The sequence below is a fragment of the Podarcis liolepis genome (genome assembly GCF_965112155.1).
Source record: "Podarcis liolepis genome assembly, chromosome: 5".
In the NCBI taxonomy this organism is placed as follows: Eukaryota; Metazoa; Chordata; class Lepidosauria; order Squamata; family Lacertidae; genus Podarcis; species Podarcis liolepis.
Window position 1 is genome coordinate 76,147,114 of NC_139556.1, and position 24,803 is coordinate 76,171,916.

General features: G+C 41.5%; 1 protein-coding gene across 1 annotated transcript in view; it reads right to left on the minus strand.

Annotated features, from left to right (window-relative positions):
• The window catches only part of SLC9A9 (solute carrier family 9 member A9), a 266,215-nt gene that overhangs the window by 35,496 nt on the left and 205,916 nt on the right, over positions 1 to 24,803 (minus strand). The window contains exon 14 of the mRNA XM_083504179.1: positions 19,996 to 20,075. Coding sequence (XP_083360305.1) covers positions 19,996 to 20,075 — 80 coding nt within the window. The remainder of the gene's footprint in view (positions 1 to 19,995; positions 20,076 to 24,803) is intronic.

A 24,803-nucleotide genomic window follows, 5' to 3' on the forward strand; every position in this document is an offset into this window, starting at 1 on the left:
GCAGATTTAATTTTGAGTTTCTCATATGAATTTTATTGATAATCCTCTCCACTGCTGCAGAAATTAAAGATAGAAAAACTACTTGCCTAGGCTAACACTGAGCTCAGGATTACATTTGAATAAAAAGCATTTTGTAAGTAAAAGGGGGGGGGGGGAGAAATTCAAATGACTTAATTTGGAGCCTTATCTTACTGCATACAATTTAACAAGCCCATATGAAAGGAGACGACCGAGGGAGAAACATTTTCATCCCGATATTATTACAAGAGATTTATAACTCTCCAATGGAATGGTTGCAAAATTGAGTGCATATTACTACTGCAGTATATATTACTCCAACATTCTGATCCAATAAATTGGCTTAAGTTGTAGTACTGTGCTGCCCTGAGGCCTTTTTTAAAGTATGTGGTAGGATATACAGTGGAAGACCAGCCAACCAGATAAAAATTGTTCATCTGCAGCTGAAGCATGAGTCCTGCTAGTTATCCACTTTCTACATCAAAATATGGAGTGTTCCTTTCCCCCACTGCCTTCTTTTTTCCTCCTATACTATTTTCTCATCACACAATAGTCCTTTGCACTTCTTTGCTGACTTCTTTTGCGTGTTCCTCATTAGCTTTCTACCAATGATCCTCTGCTTTTGGCCCTCACCATTTTTGCTCCCACCTTGATCTCTGCTTAGCGATAAGTAAAAGAGTCTGGTACACCATTTATTTATGCCCAACATTCTGTTAAAAATAGGAAGAACAGGGGATAGTCAAACAGTAGCACAACCACAGCAGGGTAGGGCCCCAGAGGATTTAGATCTGCCCAGATATTAGTGAAAAGGCTAGGGATGTCATAGAATTTCAACAGAAACAGAAAGAGGAGTGAAACGACTGATGCTCACTTATTTGTCCTATGTCTGCAACAGAAGTGGTGGCTGTTGCTTTCAATCTGCAAACAATATGTAATTGATGACTTCCCTACATGATCATCGTGTATCCTTTGCACTGAAATGAATGGGGTGGAATAATGTAATGACAACGTAACAGATGTAATTCATTATATAAATTACATTAGTTACCTGATTTCAGCAGAGCAGACAAATAACATAGGTTTTTTTTAATGGAAAATGAACTGCAGTGGAATGGAAACAGCGCTGCGTGCAATGAATACAGTGCAGAATGGAAAACGGTACCTTCTTATATCCCTAGGAAAGGCCAGGGATCTGCACAGAAATAGCTGGATCCAAAGGGAACTTACAATGCTTTAGCTGGGATATCCCTGAAAACACCAGCTTGACTTGTGCCAAGATGGCCCAGCACAATGGGAGACTCCAATACACTCTGGTGCAGGGCTTGAATCAGGAGCCCTGTTGAGACACCAGATCCCTATGCCATCATGGTTGCTAACTAGAGAGGAAACGATAGACCATTCCAGCTTGGAGGAGACCACAAGAAGCCATGATCCTCTTTGTTTGGGAATTCAGGTGATGCCAGAGGGTCAATTTGGTGCCATTAAGGGATATAAAAAACTTGCAGATTTGCTGGGTGAAGCTACCTACTGAGCAGAGGTCCTCCTTCTACACCTTTAGGTCTCCAGCCAGCCTTCTACTTTGTCCTACTTCCAGCCCATCTGGCCTCTCATTTTGCCATCAGTTGACCTGTCTCTGTGGTACGTACTTACTCTTGGCCTGAGCTCTTGAGTGGGTCCTTCAGGAAAGGGAAATGGGGCTTCCTACAGGTGACTCCACAGAGAAGCAATGAGGATCTGTGCAGTGATCCCAGTGGTAAGGCACGCTGTATGAGCTCTGCCAGTGAAAAGGCTGACTCCATTCACGTAGGGCACAGGTGCCAGCCAATTTTATGTGCACCTCTTTGGCAGTCTTGTGGCTCTTTTGAGACTTCTGAGCAAGAGCCATGCCTCATAATTTAAGAAACAGTTTATAGTAAGCACCTGCCTGGCCCAAGTGGCGTGATCCGCCAATGCATTTGCAATTCAGCAGGAGTATCTGGTGCAGCAAGGCATGTAGGCAAAATGCCTACGTCTACAGAGAAATCTTTATCAATTTATTAGCTTTAATCACGCTTGGAAGATACTGCCTCAGCAGTGGTTATCAGCTATCTGACTTGCTATGAGGATGGTTGCTTAGGTGCCTTTTAGACCGTCTAGCTGATTTCCCACCCTCCCCTCAGCACATTTTCCTTTAAAACATTTATTCTGCAAACACAACACAAATATGTCATTTGTGTTAACATCTGGAGGTTTTGCAATTGTTTGAAATTTTTCTCTGATGGCATAATAGTTAAATCGATGTCAACCCCCGGTCACATCAAATGCGGAAACGACAAGGCTACTTACATTTAATTCAAATGGAATTTACTTTTCAGTGAACATTCGAGCTGCAAGGCTCTTATTTCAAAGAATGCTCTTAAAAGTGAATGGGAGGCTATTTTGGCATTTACAATGGGCCAGAATTCTTTTTGTTTGTGTAGCTCTTCTATGAGGCTGAATCCGACTCTGACACTTTTACTAAAGTCATCCCTGTGTTACTGTGGAAAGCAATTTTGCTTCTGAATAATTAACCAAACACAAATATTGGACTAATTATAATAATAAAATGGCACAGCACGACTGTAATATGGACCAACATAACATGATCATACATTAGACCCGCGTGTGCTTTGACAGGATTTCTTTCGTTCTTTCTTTTACTTCAATCAATCTGTGTGGACCTATCAATTTTAACGAGTGTGCTTTTCTTAAGGGTATATTGAAACTCATCAGGGCCCCTCTTAAAGCATCATCATTAACTTTCCTTGTCTTCCTCCAGACACTCCCTGGTGTGATATGTGATCAATCTCCTTAATATCTGCCTCATCCATTCGCACAGCACTATTGTGTTTTGTCCTTCCTTCTAGAATTTTCACAGGCAGGGTGTCTTGGAGACGCGGGAGCTGGATGTAAGGATACTGACCAGATTACTCTAACCCAGGCATGTCCAAAGTCAATTTCGGGGGCCTAATCAGGCCCACTGGTCGGTTTAACCCAGCCCCTGTGGCAGTTCAATCCTTAAAAAAGCTCAACAACTTTGGGGTAGAAGGTCAACAACTTTGGTTGGCCCTTTGGTCGCCCCCCCCGCCCTTCACTTCATCAAATCTGGTCCTCTTTGAAAAAAGTTTGGACACCACTGCTCTAACCAAACTAAATCATAGTGTTATTAAAGAGAGAAGGGTGACGGTGGTGGGAACAATACTTTGTGATATGGTTCAGAATGGTGACCAGAACACCAGAGCATTTCCATTGTTTCCAATGCAATGGAGACAAATCACTTATCATATGTCACAGAAAGAGAGGCAGCAGTAGCGATGAGATCTTTCCTACACACACCTCTTCTGCTCCATAGCAGTAGCAGCCTGAAACCAATATTCTGCATAGATGGTCAATGCACAATATATTATTCACAGAATGTCAATGACAACAATTCTCCTCTGGCCATTGCTTGCCCTTTCTTGGTCAGAAATAGCAGCATACAGCCTGCCAACCTATTCACTGTATTTTCCTTTCTGATGGACATGCACAATGCTGTAATTAATAGCCTCTTTTTTTGCATGTGATACATACATACACACACACACACACACACACACACACACATATACACACATAATTTTATTTGTATGCTGCCTTTTCACAGTTCAAACCATGCTGAAGATGGCTTACAACGTGACAAACTACATAACTATAACATAACAAAAGGAGTCATAAACAATAAGTTAAACATTAAAAAAACCAACTGAACCATTTCTACATAAACCACAACAAAATCTTAACTAAAGACAAAAAACAAACAAAACAAAAACCAACAGCAACAACAGCCCACAATAAAACCCATCAAGTAATACTCCAGCCCAATAGTCTGTTTAGCAGCCTCAGCTTTTGTAGCTGGAGTCAGTCCAGGTCCCACCAGTGGAACTGTCACACCAAATTAAGTATAATATTTTCAGAGGTATACAAATTGGTGCAACTTGGAACCATTACACCAGATTGGGTGGCAATATCTTCCGGGCCATCCAAATCAGTACACTTTGGAATAGTTTGGTCTACCATCTTGATTCAAAAGGCATGTCTGCCTGTGTTTAAACACACATGGAAACCCACTCCTTCATCTCAGGATCCCTCAAGCTAAGTTGGGTGATATCTTCAAGGGTGTCCAGTTGCTTAGAGAAAAGACCAACCAACCTCTTAACACAATATAATAGTCTAAGATTTTTAATTAAGTAGGCCCAATATACAGTGATTTGTCCAGCATAATATTTTATGCATTTAAAGCTTTTAGATGCCTACACTACATGAAAAGCACTTTATGAGCACTTGCATTATTGCATATTTCATTATAATGTAATTCTATATTAGGTATTCCATTTATGCACAGCCCAAAAATAGTTCATACTCTCTAGCAAATGCAAATTTCCATGGAGAAGCCACAAGGAATTTTTAAAGCTTAACTGTTTGTGACACAGAGACACTATTCTGCATCACTGATGAAGAAGCTGCTACTGTAAAACAGAAATGCTACAAAACATGCTTCTGAGCTGGATAACAAGTGAACTAAGAGAGACCAATGGAACTGCAGGGTGTTACTCAAAAACCCTTAACATGAATGTATTGCAAGAAAGGCTGGAGTGTCCCTGCTTCTCTCAATCAGGTTTGTCTCCAGTTAAACTCACTTCCTTGCTTGTTATATGTCTTGCTCTGTGTGTGCCTCTGCATGGGGTGACTGCTTGGTGGTGTGGAGGCAGGGCTTCATCTCCCAGTGGTGCTCCCATGAAATATTATGGATGGCAGGTGCTGAGGCCTTCAAAAGGTCTTTGCCATGAGGGTCCAGGGCCATTTTGCCCTACAAGTTACCCACCCTCGGTGTTAGAGCCTCGCTGGGCTACTTGGGTTGCTGGTTGACAGGGTGGAAAGGATTCCTACCCTCCCTACCTCAACTGGCCCTTGGGGTTCCATTTTCTTTCAGTGACATTTTTTTTTAAATGTTAGGTGACCTCAAAATGTTGTCACAGCCTCAGGCAGAAGTGGCGTTGGGCAGGACCAGCATAGCATATGCTCCCTATAAGGGGAAGATTGGATCAAAACATGCTCTAGACTGGGGTATAGCGCCTGCCTGCCTGCCTGGCATCTCTCCCTCTGGATGCCCAGTGGGATTCCAAATCCTTGGCTTGCACCATGCCAGGATTCAACACACTGGCTGACACCCATAGAGCAGGAATTCTAAAACAGGGTCGGATTGTTGCCTGATTTCTCCTAACACTTGTGTCCAGTCTGAGTTACTTCCACCATATTTACGATCCACAAATATGTGCCTGCCTGGGTATTAAACTGATCTAAATTTCTCCTGTAAACTCCAAGTTTTTAACTATCACTGTTCTGGAATAAAGCACCCTATTCAAACGAAAGATGGATCCTGAAAACCACATCCTTTACTTTCTGACATATTCAGCCAATTTGGGAAAAACTTTTGGTGACCATTTGCACACCTGATTATCTAGTCACTCACAGTTGCTGGGAAATTTGGAAACAGGGCACTCTTGTGATTCATCCAACAGCTACTGAATCCCAAATGAACCCATGTTTCATATAATTCAACTCCCTGCCAAGAGACAGCATTCAATAAACCTGGCATGCACTAAGCTAGTCTTATGCAAAGAGAGTAGACAATCTTCCTTGGTAACTGGTTCAATGCATTGCACTTCTAGCTTCAAAAAGTCAGTCCAATTCTTACTCTAAATCACGTGTCCCCCCATACTAAGCCATAAAATCCTTCCAATAAACCATTATATTTATGCCTATTCTAGTAGGTAGTTTGAAGACACCAACAAACTCCAGGCTTTCTCTTTTACTTTCTGCCTGAACTCTCCTGTAGCTTATAAAAACACCAAGTTCATCCCTCTTCCCTGATACGACCTGCTTTCTGGAGTTATGAGTGCCCATTCAGAAATCCCTCACAGCCTTTCAAAATCTTCTGGGAAACAAAGTGCTTAGAAAAACTGAACATGGTAGTACTCACCAAGTCCTTGGTTTGCTCTTCCCTTGATATAATGCAAAAAATTACACTGAACTGGCTTGGAAGGGCAAGCAATGGCTGGAGCAAAGGCTAAACCAAAATGCTTTCTTGTGTGGTCCTGTTGACTAGCAAGATTAACAAAGGGTAGCAAAAGAGGTTGCTTTCCAATTCTTTCATTAGAGGCAATGAATGTAGAAATGGAATAATAGTCACTGTGGAAGGTAGGATTTGAAGCAATGGCTTCAAGTTACAAGAAAGGAGATTCCGACTAAACATTAGGAATTTTTTTCTGACAGTAAGAGCTGTTCAGCAGTGGAACAGACTCCCATGAGAGGTGGTGGACTCTCCTTCCTTGGGGGTTTTTAAGCAGAGGTTGGATAGCCATCTGTCATGGATGCTTTAGCTGAGATTCCTGCACTGAAGGGGGTTGGACTAGATTACCCTTGAGTCCCTTCCAACTCTAAGATTCTATGGATCTATGATTTACAGAGAAACTAAGCAACAAACAAAAGATTTATCCATTTGCAGTTCTCTGCACTGAGCTGAACAGAGCTGAACTGAACTTTCTCAAAAGACATTTTCTTCTGAGAATGTTTCTGAGATTTTTCTTTTTTCACACACAGACCTTAAACAAGAAGTCCGCTTATCAGAATTCTCTCCATTATTCTGCAGTTGCCATCATTTCCTTCACCTCACAATTGCCTGCAACAATATTAGGTCTGTGGGGGGCATAGTTGTTGTTGTTTAGTCGTGTCTGACTCTTTGTGACCCAATGGACCAGAGCATGCCAGGCACTCCTGTCTTCCATTGCCTCCTGCAATTTGGTCAAACTCATGTTAATAGCTTCGAGAACACTGTCCAACCATCTCATCCTCTGTCATCCCCTTCTCCTTGTTCCCTCAATCTTTCCCAACATCAGGGTCTTTTCCAGGGAGTCTTCTCTTCTCATGAGGTGGCCAAAGTATTGGAGCCTCAGCTTCAGGATCTGTCCTTCCAATGAGCACTCAGAGCTGATTTCCTTCAGAATGCATAGGTTTGCAGTCCATGGGACTCTCAAGAATCTCCTCCAGCACCATAATTCAAAAGCATCAATTCTTTGGCGATCAGCCTTCTTGATGGTCCAGCTCTCACTTCCATACATCACTACTGGGAAAACCATAATTTTAACTATACGGACCTTTGTCAGCAAGGTGATGTCTCTGCTTTTTAAGATACTGTCTAGGTTTGTCATCGCTTTTCTCCCAAGAAGCAGGCGTCTTTTAATTTCGTGACTGCTGTCACCATCTGCAGTGATCATGGAGCCCAAGGGGGGCATAGTAGGAAGATGCAAAATGGTGGCTGCGTTGCCAAAGGAGTTGTTGCTACCAACACTTACAGCAGTAGCAAAAAACAAAAACCCTTAGGGAAAGGGGGGGGGGGAAGAACTGTGCTACTGCCACTGCAAAGGAGAACCTGGCAGCTCAGAAGTGTGAAGGTAGCACCAACAGGGGGGCTACGCCTGATTGGCTGAGACATAAAGCCATCGCTGATGGCTCAGGAGAGAGACTACATGGGAAAGCAGACACACGGCAGCAAAACTAGGGGCAGGTGAAAAAGAATTGAAGTGAGGAGAGGAGCCCTGAGCTTGCACACATGACATGAGTTTGCCCCGAGTGAGAGATTCACCAGTTTTCTCTGAGAAATAATACAAAGTGGTGCTTTGAAGACATTTGTGACCTCAATGTAAGAAAAAACAGTGGTTGCAAGAAAAACCGCTCACAGCCATTTCTTTCTGGAAATTTTTGAGAGGCCATTTGTGCATAAAATACATCTACTGTCCATCCACTGTCTATTTGTGTTAGAATACTGAAGAGCAGAGGGGAAAAAAATCCAGCAATCTAATTATCCAAAAGGGTAATATTATATTTTTTGAAAGATCAGCTTGCACCTTGACAACACTTAGAAAAATAATTTAGGGAACACTTTTGTCATTCCCAGCACGTGTTCATTTTTTTTCATATTTGCATGAAAGACCAAAAGGCTCCGAGTAGCTCTCTGTTTTGCTGCATAAATAATACATACTTTAAACTCATTTATACAGATTAGTTTTCCTCTTTCAGGAAGGTACAACACTAAGTGCTGCCCACACACTGTATAGGCCAGAACAGCTTCTCTAATACTTTATTTAATTAAGAGCTGCCATGGAAATTGGAAAGAGGCGAAACAAGTTAAATGACAGCGGCACCCTCAGGATGGGGTAGCGTCTTCTACGAAGCTATCATAAATTTGATAAAATTCACAATGTGGTGCCTGTTTATACATTTATTATTTGACAGGCAAGGCTGCAGTGGCCATAACAATGGATGACTTTGCATTTAACTCATCAAAGCTATGATGACCTCACTGCCCTTGCTACATTTGAACATATTTCCTATAAATGTCAGATTCACATGGGTATCTATTTCAACATCCAGATGGCTTACATCGGCTAGTATTTAAAATTTAAGATGGCTATACTGATGTATTTTGCATCCTTAACATGAGCTGATTGGGTTTTTTTGTTGGGTTTTGTTACCCATTTACTTTTCTTTCTTCATTTTTCATTTTCTTGTTCCTTTCTTTAAGTTGCTACAGTATTTTTTAAAAATAAACACAAAACAAAGAGTTCACTTTATTTGGTGGGAGTGGGGAAGAAGGTTTTGTTCTGAAAGAGCAGGAAATCAACATTAATTGTGCAACCTTGATTTGCAGGTACAGTGGTGCCCCGCAAGACGAATGCCTCGCAAGACGAAAAACTCGCTAGACGAAAGGTTTTTTCAGTTTTGCGTTGCTTCGCTAGACGAATTTCCCTATGGGCTTGCTTCGCAAGATGAAAACGTCTTGCGCTTTTTTCTTAAAGCCGCTTGAAGAGGCGCAGTTGCGACGGACCGTGCTTCGCAAGACGAAAAACATCGCAAGACGAAAAGACTCGCGGAATGAATTATTTTCGTCTTGCGAGGCACCACTGTATGTGATTGAATCACACCTGAAAATAGTGACTGTCTGGAAATGGCCTAAGTGTCAGACTGAGAGGCAAATCATTGTTGTCCTTTGACATTCTCAGTTATTCTCAATAAGCCTAGGTTCCTTTCACATGTGGCTTCTAGGGGAATTCTGCTGTAATTTACACAAATAATGAGGTCCTTATTAGGAAGTGTTAGCAATTTCCTGCCTAGGTAGGCTTTTAATTAGCAGCGTTGTATGGAAATTGTTTCTTTTCTACCAATAGGAGTGGCACTAGAAAACAAAGTGTTCTGAGCATTATGAGAAAATGATGTAAAAAGGAAACAGTTTAAGATAAGCAGGTAAAGGAAGAAGCTGTTTAAAATACTTCAGACACAACTAAAGGCAAAGTTTTGCATATTCAGTGTTGTAAGTGAAATAAGAAGATACCTGAAAGAAAATTCTGAAGCATGGTTTATTAAGCTGGTGTTCTGAGCTTTCAATACTGTTATATCATATTTAACTCTCTTGGGTGCTGTTAAGTATTGTCAGCCAACAAACCATAATTTCATGCTTGAGTGGACTAATTCAAGTCTACGCTTCTTGCTTCTTTGTAAATACAACAGCATTATACCACTATAGTCGATGGAGAAACAAAACAAAGCAAGCAAGCTTTGGATGTCAAAAAATTCTTCTTTTGGAAAGCAATAAACTATGTTGTTAAATGGATGCCTTAATTGGACTTAGACCTTCTTCCAAGACCTTAAGTGTATTTATTTTCATTTGTACTCAGAGCCATTTCTTATGCACTGCGTAATTATTATAATTTATAAGACATTATTCATTCATCACCTAGAGCATGTGGGAGTTTTGTATACTACTTCTTTTTAATTTCTGTGCTAGGCATTATTTTCTCTCCCATTTAGTTTGAAGCTGTTCAGTTACTTTGGTTTATTTGTATTGTTTTCTACAAATGTATATATATATTCATATTTATTTACTGATATGTTTTATTTTCAATATTATAATTTATAAATATTATTATAAATAATGATATTATCATTCATATATATATATATATATATATATAATCTATCTACTTCAGGCACAATTTTTTAGAAAAGTGGCAAAGAAGTAACAACTGATCATTCAATCATTTGTTCCTCAGAATACAGATTATTTTTTCCAAGATATGTGGATAATTTTGGCATCTTTTTGGGGCTATTCACAATGTGGAAGCAGAAACTGCCTTTGGAAATTGGAGAAAAGAAGGAGATATTTAGGAGAAACTGATGGGATTGCAGAGGTTTGGTGCGTACCTTAACAGGGTTACAAGATAGCTGAGATAGTCTTTGCTTGCTCTGTACAGCTTTAATTAAGATTTAAACAAAATAGCTAAATAACACATTTAAAGAAGGCCACAGCTAGTAGGAAACACATTAAAAAAGACTCAGTCAATCAATCAATCAATCAATCAATCAATCGTAACAAAAGCAGCAATCCTATACACACATCCAAATCAGGTTGCATAGATTAAGTTGTGCATATTATTTAAATCAATGGAATTACAAGCAAAGATCACCAGTGCCGAAGCAATGATTCTTCAACATCAACTTTGTTGAACTGGTCATGTTGTTCAGATGCCAGATTATCGTCTTCCAAAGCAACTACTCTATTTCAAACTTAAAAAATGAAAAGCATAATGTTGGTGGTCAACAAAAGAGATTTAAAGACTCTCTCAAGGCAAATCTTAAAAAATGTAGTATTAACACCAACAATTGGGAAACACTGGCCTGTGAGCACTCCAATTGGAGAACAGCCTTTACCAAAGGTGTCATGGGCTTTGAAGACTCAGGACTCAGGACAAAATGGAGAAATGTGCTAAGAGGAAGGCACGTTTGGCAAACCCTCACAGTGATCAACTCCTGCAAGGAAACCTATGTCTCCACTGTGGAATGACATGTGGATCCAGAACTGGCCTCCACAGTCTCTTACGGACTCACTGCTAAAACCCTGTTTAGGAAGACAATCTTACTCGGCTACAACTGATTGCCAAAGAAGAAGAAGAAAGACTATTTGAATCAATGGAATTACTTAATGATGCAGTATAATTGATATGAAATATAATTATTAGGGAAACATTATTATTTAAACAATTTATATACCGCTTAACTATAATTGTCTCTAACTGTTGTACATAAAATATAATGCAGGTAAAAGGTAAAAAATAATAATGGTAAGAACTATAAAATCAGACTACAATTAAAATGCCTGCTGGAATAAAAGAAAGTCTTCCAGTAGGTGCTGGAAGTTCTGCAAGGAGGGCATTTGTCTGACCTCAACTGCAAGGGAGTTCAGTAAATTAAGGCCCACAATACTGAACTCATGGCTCATGGTGGTTACAAGCCATGGGGAGGTGTTAATAGTGGCTCCCTTGAAGACCTCCATAACTGGGCAGGGATACTGTATGGATTAGGTGATGCTTGACTGAAGTTGTTAAGACCCATGTAAATTAATACAAAAACCTTGAACCTGGTCTGGTAGCTCATGAACAGCCAGTCCAAGTTTCTGAAGTCCAGAGATACAGTCTAGTGATAATCTGCCTCCATCAACTGTCTGCCCCCATCAGCTACAGCATTTTGCACCAGTTGCAGCCTCTGAGGCCCAAGAGTAGCTCCACATAAAGTGCATTGTAGTAATCGAGCCTTGAGGTTACCAATGCCTGACTCATCATGGCCAGACTATCCCTGCCTCAGAAGGGCTGTAGTTGATGTACCAGCCGTACCGTAGCTGCTAAAAGGCACTCCTGCATTGCTGGGGAAACCCAGCCAGATGGGCAGGGTATAAATAAATTCTTCTTCTTCTTCTTCTTCTTCTTCTTCTTCAACAACAACAACAACAACAACAACAACAACAACAACAGTGCTGTAATATTATTCTGCTCAAGAAAATAGAAGTTTGTGACTGTATTTTTGGTAAATCTTGATGTAACTTTTCCGCAGGGCCAGAAAAATAAATTGTGTGAAAGTGTATTCATCGTAACATAGTTCATATTGTCAGGAAGTAATAATGAAGGCTCAGTTGTCCTTTCCCACCTGCGCTAAGCCTTCATTGCCTATTCTTTGCTTGGAGTGTAGAATTTATTTAGAATCCTATAAAGTTTTTTCCATGTGAACCTTTACTTATTACTTCAAAGGCTGAAGCACACATAGTGCTATGAAATCTTTAAAGGAGAAAGATCATGAAATGTCACTGTGGTGCCTCTGTGATGAGCAAAGCAAAAGCCTTCCCTTAGACAACATTCGCTTTAGGAAGAGCTTAATTTTGATGCTATTTCATATAGTCTTAAAAGGGAAGACATTAGAGGAAGAAGAATCCTATTAGATTACGCCAGACTTGATCAGTTCAAGTAATTGTCTACTGCTGTATAAAATCTACATTTAAATGCATAAATCCCTGTTTCCCTTGGAAGATTTTAACACAATTTATCCCACTATCCTAGCTGAAAGATTTCGTTGCAATTAAATTTGAATGTTGACTTTTAAAATTACTTTTCCTTCTTCTTAGGTATTTCACCCTGTAGCGTTCCAGTGATTTCTCTCTTCCTATTGTCATCCCCACATTTCTATAGATCAAGGTGGGGAGCCTTTTTCAGCTCAAGGCTTGCATTTCCTCAAGTGGTAGGTAGAGCCGGAATTAAATAGATGTGGCTTTTAATTTGGAACAGTGGGCTATATTGCAGACATACAAAAGCCAGAGGTTCTCTCTCTCTCTCTCTCTCTCTCTCTCTCTCTCTCTCTCTCTCCGTTATTCAGGCAATTAATTGGCATTTTTCCAGTTCAAGGGTACATTCCAGCCAGTCTAAACACTTGGTATGCAGGAATACCAGTGAGCAGACCCTGCTACACTCCCCCCCCCCAAGCGGGGAACTGATCCATGTCCCAGACTTTCTGAGGAGCCCAAGGACTCACTGGCAACCCTCCCCTCCAGGACTCTAGCCAGATGTCTGCGGGCAGGAAAGTGCTGTTGCTGTGCCATCAGAGCCCAGCAATTAAAAAGGAATGTGAATTCAGTGGGGTAATGCTACCGGCTGATTGGATGCAGTTAGGATGGATGAGTTCAAGTTGTTTCTTCTTTGCTGAGTGTCAGGAGTGCGTGCAGGAGCCAGGCCCTGTGACCGGTAGGGCTTCACAGGACTGGGGCTTTCCTAAGTTTGTTCTGAAGAGGCAAGGCACGGCCGCGCAGGTGAGGCCAATTGGTAACTCACTGCACCTGGTGGCAAGAGCCGGGAAGGGATATAAGGTCAGCATTTCCCTTTGGCTCTTTGCCACAGCAACACACTTCCTGCCTTGCTGTGTTTGGCTTCTTGACCCCTTGCTTCCTGATCCTCAGACCCTTGGCATCTTGACTCCTTGTTTCCTGATCTTCGGACCCTTCCTGAATCCTGGCTTCTGGACTCCCATTCCTGCTCCCACCCTGCCGTCTTGCCCCTGGCCCCAACGTCCTCCTCCAGGACTTTGACCGCCCGTAAACCGGACCTTGACACTGAGGCAATGAAGGGGATGCTTGAGATTTCAGCTGAGTAAGGTCACTGGGAACTGCTCTTCTTTCACCTATCCACACCATGGCAACCTTCCTCTTCTCCCTTTCCTTTCAAGACCCCAGCCTGCTTCACAGATGGGTTGACATCTCCATCAAACTATCTTCTACTACTCCAAGGTCTTGTTCCTGGAGCCCAAGAGTGTATACGTGAAATTAAGATATATATTTTTGCCCCAACATGCATGACTTTACACTTGTTTACACTGAATTTCATTTGCCACTTTACTATCCATTCACTTAGTTTGAAGTGGTTCCTGGGAAGCTCTTTTTGTTGCAATGACCGTGAACAATTTAGTACGATCAGCAAACATGGCCACCTCCTGGCTCACTCCTAATTATTGATGGTTTATGAATTAAAAAGCACAGGTCCCACTACCAATCGTTGGGGCACTCAACTTTCTACGCCTCTCCATTCATTTATTCCTGCTCTTTCCTTCCTGAAACTTAACCAATTTCTGATCCACAAAAGGACCTCTCCTCTTATTCCTCAACTGCTAAGATTACTCAGGAGTCTTTGATGAGGTATTTTGCTGAAAGCTTTTTGAAAGTCCAAGTGCACTATCTATATGCTTGTTGAGACTCTCAAAGAAATTTAGGTTCACGAGACAGGACTTGCCCTTGCAGAAACCATGCTGGCTCGGCTTCACTGGGGCTTGTTCTTCTATATACTTGGTTATTTCAACTTTAACAATACTTTCCACCAGTTTTCTGGGAACAGACGTTCAGCTAATGCACACTGGATTTAAATGGGTTTTCCAGAATATATTTTATAGAGCAGCAACTGGTAGCCCTGAATAAAAAGTGCTCTCTTAAATAGTGCCATTCCCCTCCCTTTTGAACCCAAAATTGAAGCATCTGTGGCGATGGGAGTTGAAAGCAGGCTATTCTGAAGGCTGGAGCATGTGCCATTGCATGACTCCATTTCTTTGTCGTCATGGCCTTGCAGCAAATTGAGCAAAATTATGCTTAGACAGCTTCTTGATGTCCTTGATGTCTCATAATTCTGCCCATTTCATTTCTTTCTCTAGTCTTACAAATGTGCACTTCATGTGGCTTAGTCACATTTCAATTGCCTTTGTTCAACATTTGTGTTATTGCTGTTACATTGGTCTGTACCTGCATGCATGTCCTGTTCCCCATGAGGCTATTTTTCCATTCAAGGCAGAATAATATTACTATCAGTTGCAAAGTCTGTAAAGTGGTTTTAAAGTGGATCTTACTTCAAAGCTGCTGAGACTGAAATTAGAGGAGCCATCCTGAATTGTTGATAAACCATCTTCTGTCTCTTTCAAAGTAGTTGTCCATAGGATGACAGTGACAGCCTGTGATAAAGGGCAGATTCAGCTCAAGATCATAAGAAGAAATTCCCTTTGATTGTCAGCTCTTCCTCCACTGCAATGCAAGAGCTTTGCTTTCGGTGAGCAAAGTAAAGGATTTTTTTTTCTCTCCTGCAAGCTACAGTGCAAGGCATACCTTCTGCAGACAGTGCTTATGCTCCCCCCCATTCAAAGACCAAGAAGTCATGCCACCTACCTCTTCTCTATTGGATGTGGTTTCTGCTACAACATGACCCTTCCCTTCCTTGCACCATCCTCTGTACTCTTCTCATAAAGCCCTGTCCTCTCCCTTCACATTTCTATCTCAATGACAGCATCTTCATAAGACAGCACTGGGCTCTACCAGTCTTCCACTGGAGTTCTGCATGGTAAACAGCACATCAAATGTGACAGGGAGGTGCCTATCCCTCAAACACAGTCAGGAAGATGTTCTTGGGAGCTGTATTTGTCTGTGGCTATGCTTAGTGATGCCTGTTGTCTTTGTTCATGGAGTTTTCTTGGCAGGGATACTGGAGTGGCTTGCCGGTTCCTCCTCCAGGTGGATCACGTTTGGTCAAAACTCTCAACTATGACCTGTCCATCTTGGGTGCCCTGCTCGGCATAGTTCATAGCTTCTCTGAGTTATTCAAGCCCCTTCACCATGGCAAGGCAGTGATCCATGAAGGGGACCATATAAAGAAGGCTGATCGCCGAAGAATTGATGCTTTTGAATTATGGTGCTGGAGGAGACTCTTGAGAGTCCCATGGACTTCAAGAAGATCAAACACATCCATTCTTAAGGAAATCAGCCCTGAGTGCTCATTGGAAGGACAGATCGTGAAGCTGAGACTCCAATGAGGCCACCTCATGAGAAGAGAAGACTCCCTGGAAAAGACCCTGATGTTGGGAAAGATGGAGGGCCCAAGGAGAAGGGGACGACAGAGGATGAGATGGTTGGATAGTGTTCTTGAAGCTACCAGCATGAGTTTGACTAAACTGCGGGAGGCAGTGGAAGACAGAAGTGCCTGGCGTGCTCTGGTCCATGGGGTCACGAAGAGTCGGACACGACTAAATGACTAAACAACAACAACATGCTTAGTGATGCTACACTCCCTCATGTGTTTAATGTATGAAATCCCATTTGAAGCCCAGTGAAAGATGCTACCTAAAATGTAAAAGACACCTCAGATTAGACAAATTAATGTTGGATATTTAGCATTTTCCCCCTAGACTTTCATGAGAGTTGGCTGTTATCTTATACTACAAAAGCAGTGACATATGGCAGGCTGAAAAAAAACCCACAAGATAAGAATGGGAGCAATCTGATAGCAAGATCTATCCTGATGTGGAGGTTTAGGATCCAGTGGCTCTCTGGTTGAGATGAAGGTTCCTGGAGCAGATGGGCTCCATTGGATTAATTCCCGCATCCTCATAGCAAGGTATATATGGTATGAGTGAGACCTTCAATAAAATGTTGTGTGGAGTGCTCCTGTTTAGTGTTCCAGCCAGCCATGCCCTCCTGTATGATAGTCTATCCCATTTATCCTCCCACCCAGTTTTCCATCCCCCTACAACAGTAAGTAAGTCTGCAACCTGTGGCTGCTGAGTATATTCAGTACTCATTACACTGGGTTTTTTCTTGGGTGGTAGTGGTTCTTTCATCTTTTAAAAGAGTTGTTTTTGGGGTTTTTTTACTTCTGCAAGTCTCAGGGTTCCTAAAGCCTGTTGATACCTTCTTCTTGTGCGTGGGTGTTGGCGTTTTGGCTACGTAAGCAACCACCCTTGTGCCTGAACACTGGAAATGGAATGACTGAAGGTCTGCCCACTGAGAGATGTCCTATAAACTCTTATCATTGTCTGAATCTGCAGAGAGATAACTAGTCCAGCACCTTCCCTTTCTCATCCAATAAAGGACCATACTCTCTCTGTCTCTTTATAGATAAACTGAGGTCCAGTTTTCAGTGAAGTAGAAAGTCCATGTCTGGGCCATAGCTCTTCAGTTTTCAAAAGGGGGTTCACAGGACTGAATACATCCTCCATACAGAAAACAGCATGAAGTGGTACAAGGCTAGGTTTACTGGCCAGTGAGAACTTGCCTCTGTACAACACAAACCATAGTAAAACATAAGCAACGAAGAACGGTACTTGCTGGGGAAATAGTTCACTGTGTCTTGTGAAAGAGAGGGAAGCTTTATGCCGCCAAGGAAGGAATAACCACCCAAAGTCATAATCAGTCTGGCCTGTAGGTGGGTAGATGAACACTTTCCAAACCTAAATATGGAGATCCATCAGACCCTGAGCATGAGCAATCTTACTGACTACATTGTTTGACCAACTCAATATGCTCTTAGTGATGCATGATCAATACATTACTAGATGCTTTTGAATTCTGTAGCTGATCTTGCAAAGGGAAGGACAAACAGATTGCAGAACCATCCCACTGAGATAATTGGTCTGTCTCTAAGGAATTAGAACATCTTTCAGAGAGAACGATTCAGCATGTGAAAATGCTTAGATTTGTCAGACCTAGCCAGAGCAGCCTGAACTGTTCATTTCTTCAGAGGTTTGAGCATATAGCTGCTGGCAGGAATAATATGTAAAAATGCTACTTTAAAATGAAAATACGTTTGTACGATAATTGCAGGGCAGCGGTTGCGGTAAGTGAGAATGCCAGAGAAAGATTACTGTTTATGACAGAAGGGAGAAATAACTTCTTAAAATGTAGAATTGCTTTCATTTCAAAAGTCATTTCCAAATTCTTTTCAAACATAAATGACTTTTGTTTGAAGCACGGAACACCACAAATCAACTGGTCAACAAAAGAGCCTGTCAAAAATGCATTACCCAGGTTTGCCGCTTAATCCAGGCATGTGACTTCCTTCTGCCCATTTTAAGCATTGCTTGGAAGAAGGAGCCAGAACCCCCTCAGGAACAATCAATTAAGCATTTATATTAGAGATTCAACTGCCCCTTCTCCAACTCTCATCCATTCCTCTTCCAAATTTGTACTTCATTTGACATTTGCCTAAAGTATGAACTTGCTCACTGCTCTTAACTCTTCCTGTACATCTAACACTTTTCCTCTTCTCCCCGTTTCCTTTTTCTCAGGCACACCCTGATGCCTTGTCTCCTTCCCTCACAAAATGTAGTATTTTATTTAATTATAAGAATATTGATTAACCACCAGCTCGTAAGATAATAATGCTATGTACGATAAAATCCTTCAAACACCATTAAATGAGAAAATCATACGGTACAGAACAAATGACCATCACTGAACTAAATCAATTCTTTAGAAATACTCGGGGCGGGAGGGAGGAAATGTTTTCAGCAGCTTATGAAATATCAGAATTGCAGGTGCCTGTCTGATTTAACTAGTACTAGTTCAGTTGGGCTGTAAGGATGGAGAATGAGCAGATTCGAAAACACTTTGTAACTGTTATGTACTGAGTTGAATAGGCTCCAAAATGCAGCAGTCTGATTGGTCCTAGAACAATAGGATCCAAAATGCAGCAGTCTGATTGGTCCTGTAACAATAGGATTCAGTATGCAGCAGTCTGATTGGTCCTAGAACAATGCAGCAGTATGACTGTTCCGCAGGAGCCACCCAATCCAGCTCCAGGTGGAAGTGAATCCACAACCTGATTGGCCTACAGGAGAATCCTGGAATTAGCCAATCACATGCAGCCCATTGTGTAAATAGGTATATAAAGCAGATATTGTGGGGGAACTTCCATTCCTCCTCACCGCTATGAGCTGAATAAAGAGCATGAAATCCACTCTCGACTCGGAGTATATTTCAGTAACCCTTTCCTTTTAATATCTCAAAAGCCATCTCACTAAGCTGTCTTTTCACCTGCGGGGGGAAAGAGGATGCTGGGATACTGTGTGTTTTCTGCTGAAAGTACAGCGTTCTGTACGTTTTTCCTCACCAAACAAAAATGAAACTTAGAGTGAGTTGGAGTTGGAAGAGAGAGCCTTAAGCTGCCTCCATGGCCAACCTTCCTTCACATTGACTCAGGCAATTTAAAAAAAAAGTGGATAGAAGTAAATAATTCCACCCAACGTATAGTTTGAGCCTCACTTTCTAGCCTCATTTCCCCCTCTTTTCCTGCATCTATTGGTGCACAGTATATTGCTTATAACCTTTAAGATATCCATAGTCACAGACTTTTCTCTCTGAAGAAGAAATGGCATCAGCATGTTTCTAAAGCCTGCTCTGATGCCACTTGGCATTAATTTTTAAACACCTTTTCCTTTTATACTGCAGTGCAAATTGAATTTTTAGCTGCGCCCGGAAAAAAAAAGGTAGAACACTATATCTGAAATCTTATTTACTCACAGTTTTCATATGAGTATCTTTCCATATCATGACTTCAATAACGGATTTTCAAAGGGAAAAGTAATTATCTACTGTGGGAAGCAATAAAAGTTAGAGTTGCCTGTAAAAAAATAAAAATCTGTTGAGGATATATTGGACTTGAAGGGAGTAGACAACATGGAGCCTTCCAGATGTTGTCCCATCAGCCGTAGTCAAGATGACCACTGGTCAGGAATGATGGGCGTTCAATTCCTATTCAACTGATGGAAGGCCATGGGATACCAAATGGATACAACTCGTTATTCAGCCCCCCCCCCGAAAGTTACCTTGTGGACTTATATAAGTAAAAATTTAAAAAGCAGGATAGTAAGTGTCACAAGTAGATAAATAACTATTTTATTTACAAGAGTTTCGGAATTATTGTTGGCACCTGTCTGTCACAAGAGACAATGGAGTCATAATTTGTCATACAAACTGAATATGCCTTTATTGAGGTAAGGTGTACTGAGAATTGTTCAATCTTAGTCTCTAGAAATGTTTTAAAACAGTGTTTCTCTATCTCAGGACTTACCTTAAACTCTCTGCCACTATTTCCCCCCAGTAGCAACAATATGATTCAATTTCACACTGTACTTAAAAATTAAAGGAAATGCCAGTTGCCTTGCTAAATTTATCTAAATTATTTTCGCCTTTAATGAAATTATTTTCCATAAATTATTAGTACTAGCATAATAAAAGGATACTTGTGGTCAAAACCATACCATATTCTGAAGAGCCAAGCGCTTTCTGCTTTGGTTGTGTTTCTTTCCAGGTTATTTGCAGCCTGCAATAATATATTTTTGAAAAAAGTTTTTTTTTAAAAAAAAACACCTGCAGATGTTTTATAAGCAGCAGCTAAGCTAAATTAAAAATGTAAGCCATTTTAAACACATTTCAGTTCACCATTTATATCTTAAACTAAGCAGATTAACTATTAAGAAGGGCTCAGAAACAGATTTTTTTAAAAAAAAACAACAGCAACTAAAATTGCTTACCATTAAGAGACCAGCTACCACTTAGGTTGCAATCCTGACCTCCCTTACCTGGGAGTAAGACCCATTGAATTCAATAGGACTTACTTCTGAGTAGACATTGTTAGGATCGTACTGTTAGTTACAAAGTATACTTATATCCCACCTCCCCCCACACCATGGAATTGAATGATTCATATATGGAGTTTCCAGGGAGGTCTTCCATTCAGGTACTGAGAAGACCCAGATCTGCTTAACTTCACCAGCCACCTTGGGAAGGGGCATGGCTCAGTGGTAGAGCTTTCCATGCAGAAGGTCCCAAGTTCAATCCCTTGAGTCTCAAGGTAGGGCTAGAAGAAAACTCTGTCTGAAACCCCGGAGAGCAGCTGCCAGCCAGTGTATATCAGGGAATAACCAGATGTTATTGAGCTAGATGGACCAGTGTATAAGGCACCTTCCTGTGCCATCAATTTCATTGGGATCTACCTGCAGGAGAACTGTCTGGAGGCTTGTGGCCAAAATTTCGGTATTACGAATCAACAGTGGACTAAGTGAAATCCTATCTCTTGAGTCACACCTGCTCAGAATGCAAGTGTTGGGCTGCCATATTTCAGAAAGTGAAAATCCGGACTCAAAAGCGGTTGAGCTTTTAAAAAGGAAATATACACTTGCGACACGGGGATTGCCATAGGTCCGAATCCCAGCTATGTATGGGGAATTACAGACATATGGGAATCCCAAGTGGCACAAAGGGAGCACTTTCCACAAATGTTCCCTAGCCGTAGAGGAGAGGATGGTAAAAGCACAGAGGAATACGACACCAACCATCATGGGAGCCAACCATCGTGACTAGTATCTATTGATGTTTTATTGACCTTCTTGTAATTTGTTAGCTGTATGTTTCAATGAGCAGTCTATAATCATTTAAATAATTAAATAGTCGTTACTGATAGCCTTATCTTCTATAAATTTGGCTGTTCCCAAGGCCTAGGGTTGCCATACATCTGGAATTCCCCGGATATATCCAGAATACTGCATTTGGAAGCAGAGTCCGGATGGAAATCGCTGAAATGTCTTGGAAAATCTGGATGTATAGCAACCTATGTTGGCAGTGTTGTTTCTGGTGATTTTTCTTAAAAATATCTCAAAGCTCAACAACTTTGCTCAAATATGGCAATCCTACCAACGCCAGCATATTGAGACTACTAGATTGACCTATAAACTAAATTTAACTTCTTTTTTGTTTACCCGTCTTCTCCTGCAGTGATGTAGGATTTTAATCTTTGGGTATGGATCTGTTTTTGAGCAAATTGGATCATGCACCATATTTTTCTTTGCTGCATCAGTACTCATAGAATAACTCAGCATTTATTTTTATTAATGATTCATTTTTTTAAAAAAAAAGCTGCTGAGGGACACTGTATTCTGTGATCAATAAAAACAGTATTTCTTCTCCATTGCTGCGGTGGGAATACTTTCTATTTTGCTCCTGCCAAGCTTAGATGTCATTTGGTTTTATTTCATTTCATTTTTGTTTATAGCTTACAAAAAGGTCATTGCTACGGGGGTCATAATCTTCCAATAATTACGACATGTTTCCTTCCTCCTGTCCACCTTCTCATGCCGTGTGAGAAAACCAACACTGGAATTAGTTTCTAAGATTTTATTCATTGATTTCAAATGCACTCTGTTGTTTTACAAGATGACTGGGGAGCATTGTCCTAAAGTGCACCCCGTGGAAATGTCTCTGTAGCTTTGAACGATATACTACACATACAGCTCAATTGGTTAGAGCGTGGTACTACTGATAATCGCCAAGGTTGCAGGTTTGATCCCTGTATGGAACAGCCGCATAGTCCTGACTAGATGATCCTCAAGGAAGGTTCCTTCCAACTCTACAATTCTATATATAATCCCGAACAAAGTGGCTAGTTGTTGCTGGAGATGTCTCCTGTTCTGCACTGCATCTCCTGCCCCCCCTCCTGTATATAGGAAGGGACTAGAATATGTATGTATTAATGAATAAAGCATTTGTTTATTCATTTAGTGTCTGTCTGTTGCCACGTGAAGTTCTCTGCATAGGAGTTCTTTGAGCTTTCCAGGGAATATTGGTCAGATGTGATTCAAGACCATCTCAAATGGGACACTTTCCTGGAGGTGTGACTATATCATAACACAGTGTTCCCAAAACTCATTTTGGGATGCACACCCCAAATTCCTTATTATTTTGGCTATTATATTATATTCTTGTATTATATTGACTATTATTGAAACACCCCAGACCATATAGGGTTGTATTCAACACTACTGCTCCACACGTGTCACTGACTTTTGCTTGTGCAACCAAATGTCCTCCTCCTCTCCCATGTAGTTCCCTGAGCATCTACAAAATCTGCTCCAGAGAGTGGGGGGGGGGACGACAACGATAACGACAACCAGTTTTAATATAATAAAGGAGTTTAAAATACCAAATAATCTTCATTAAGTTAGCCAGCTCTCCCTTGGGACTTGACAAGAGGCCCAGAGTGTTCTTCCAAAACACCTGAACAAAATATGTACTATAAAAAGCCTCTCCAAGGAGATGCACTTAAGAGCCAAATGAATGACTCTTACAAAATATACTTGTTTATCGTAAGGAAGAAATTAGATCTCATTTTTTTCCTAACAGCAACAACACCAGAGTTTTATAAGAGAGCATGTAGCCCTTCCTAATGTCCACGGAAATGACATTTATATGAATCTGTTTGGCAATGAAATCCTCACCAGACGTCCTTCTCCATGCACCCTACCTTTGGGTGGTAGCAGGCAGTGGGATGGTGGCGTCAGGGTGAGATTGTTCACCTGCCTTCTAAACACTGAGCATTGCTGCCAGTTTTGGTGGAGGGGAGTAGCTTGAGGTGCAGTGCAAGTACAGCAGCAGGAGCATCAGATGGACCCTACACCTATACCTGCACCATGCCTTGCTCCCCATTCTCCTCTCTCTCAAGAACAAGCAGCAGTGCTTGGTGTTCAGAAGGCAGGTGAGCAGCACGGAGCCATCTGCACGGCCTCACTGATCTTTGGGGATAAGGCAGGTGACTATCAGACAGGACGGACAGTATCCAGTATCCACATTGTATCAGCACAAGGATTTCCACTTGCAAAAGAGAATTTTCCCCTCCATTCCCTACATAAACCCTGCACTTTCTCCATCTCCACAGGACCCCCTGGGGGCATGGGGAGAGAAGAGGGAAGGGATGTGCAGCCAAAAGTCCTTGCACTGAAGGCATGAGCTAGTTGAATGCTGCCCAGATTCACTAGATCTCCCATATACAGTAGCCTCTAGTGGCTCCACCCTCTACCTTGGTGCTGACCCCTGACACTAGGCCTAGGTGATGCCACAATCATGGAACTCACTTGCTAGACATATTTACCTGGTACCATCATCATTGTTTTTAGAAAGCAGGCTGAATTTGGTAGTTAAGATTTAAATGGTGATTCAGATTTATTTATTTTTGGCTGCAATTTCTTGCTATTTGTATTTTTATTATCACTTCTTTAAGATTTCATGAATACTGTTGCTATTTGCAACCTTTTCTAGTTGTATCTGCAAGCTTGAGGTCTTTTATGGCGGGCAGGCAGGAAATAATTCTTCCTTTTTTTAATTAACTAAATAAATGAGGAAACTTAATGATAACCTTTCCCCTGCTGGTGTACATCAAGGCTAGCTTTGTATTCTAAACATGCTTGAAACACAGCGAAGTGGCTGCATTCAATTATTCCTGAACATTATTGATGGTCTCACAATATTGCATTATGAAAGACTATTAGTGGATGAGTGGAAATAAATGAGCTACGAGTCCGTCGCAGGGCAAGTGATAAATGCACTGGGAAGTGACAGATCTGACGTGGCACAAAAAGTTGTGAATGCTTCGATAAGGATAACGTAATGTAAACTGCAGTGGTTGACTGGTTGGTGCAGGAAGGTTGCGTGCCTGCATTGCTGCCATTTACTAAGAGGAGGGGTGAGACAAGGGGAAGCGCAGCATGCTATGGGCGCAGTGGCAGGAGCATCAAATTGACTCCACTGCCTTGGCTGCACCATGCAAAGCTCCTGGTACCCCTGCTCTCAGTAAGAGGCTACGACACTCAGTGTCAGGAAGCCTGGTGCACAACCCTGCCCTGCCAACAGTGTCCCACCAACCACTGCTGAGTTTAACCATGCCAATGTGAGTCCAGGGGACTGTTCTTGACTGCTGACTACAAGACAGAAGTCCCCACTTCAAGAGAAGGCTCTTGTCACCTTCCTTCTCTCAAAACTGAAAGTGACAAAGCAATAGTTTGGAAATGCCCACAACCTTATAAGGGCACTTATATAATCTGTGGAGTGAGGAACCTGTGACCTTTCAGATGTTGTGGGATTCTGACTCCTGTCAACTTCTGTCAGCATGGCCAACGGTTGGAGGTGAGGAGAGCTGTAGTCCAGCCACATCTGGAAGGCCATTGGTTTCCCACCCCTGCTTTAGAGACTAGCAGCATGATGATATGGTACCCACGCAAGT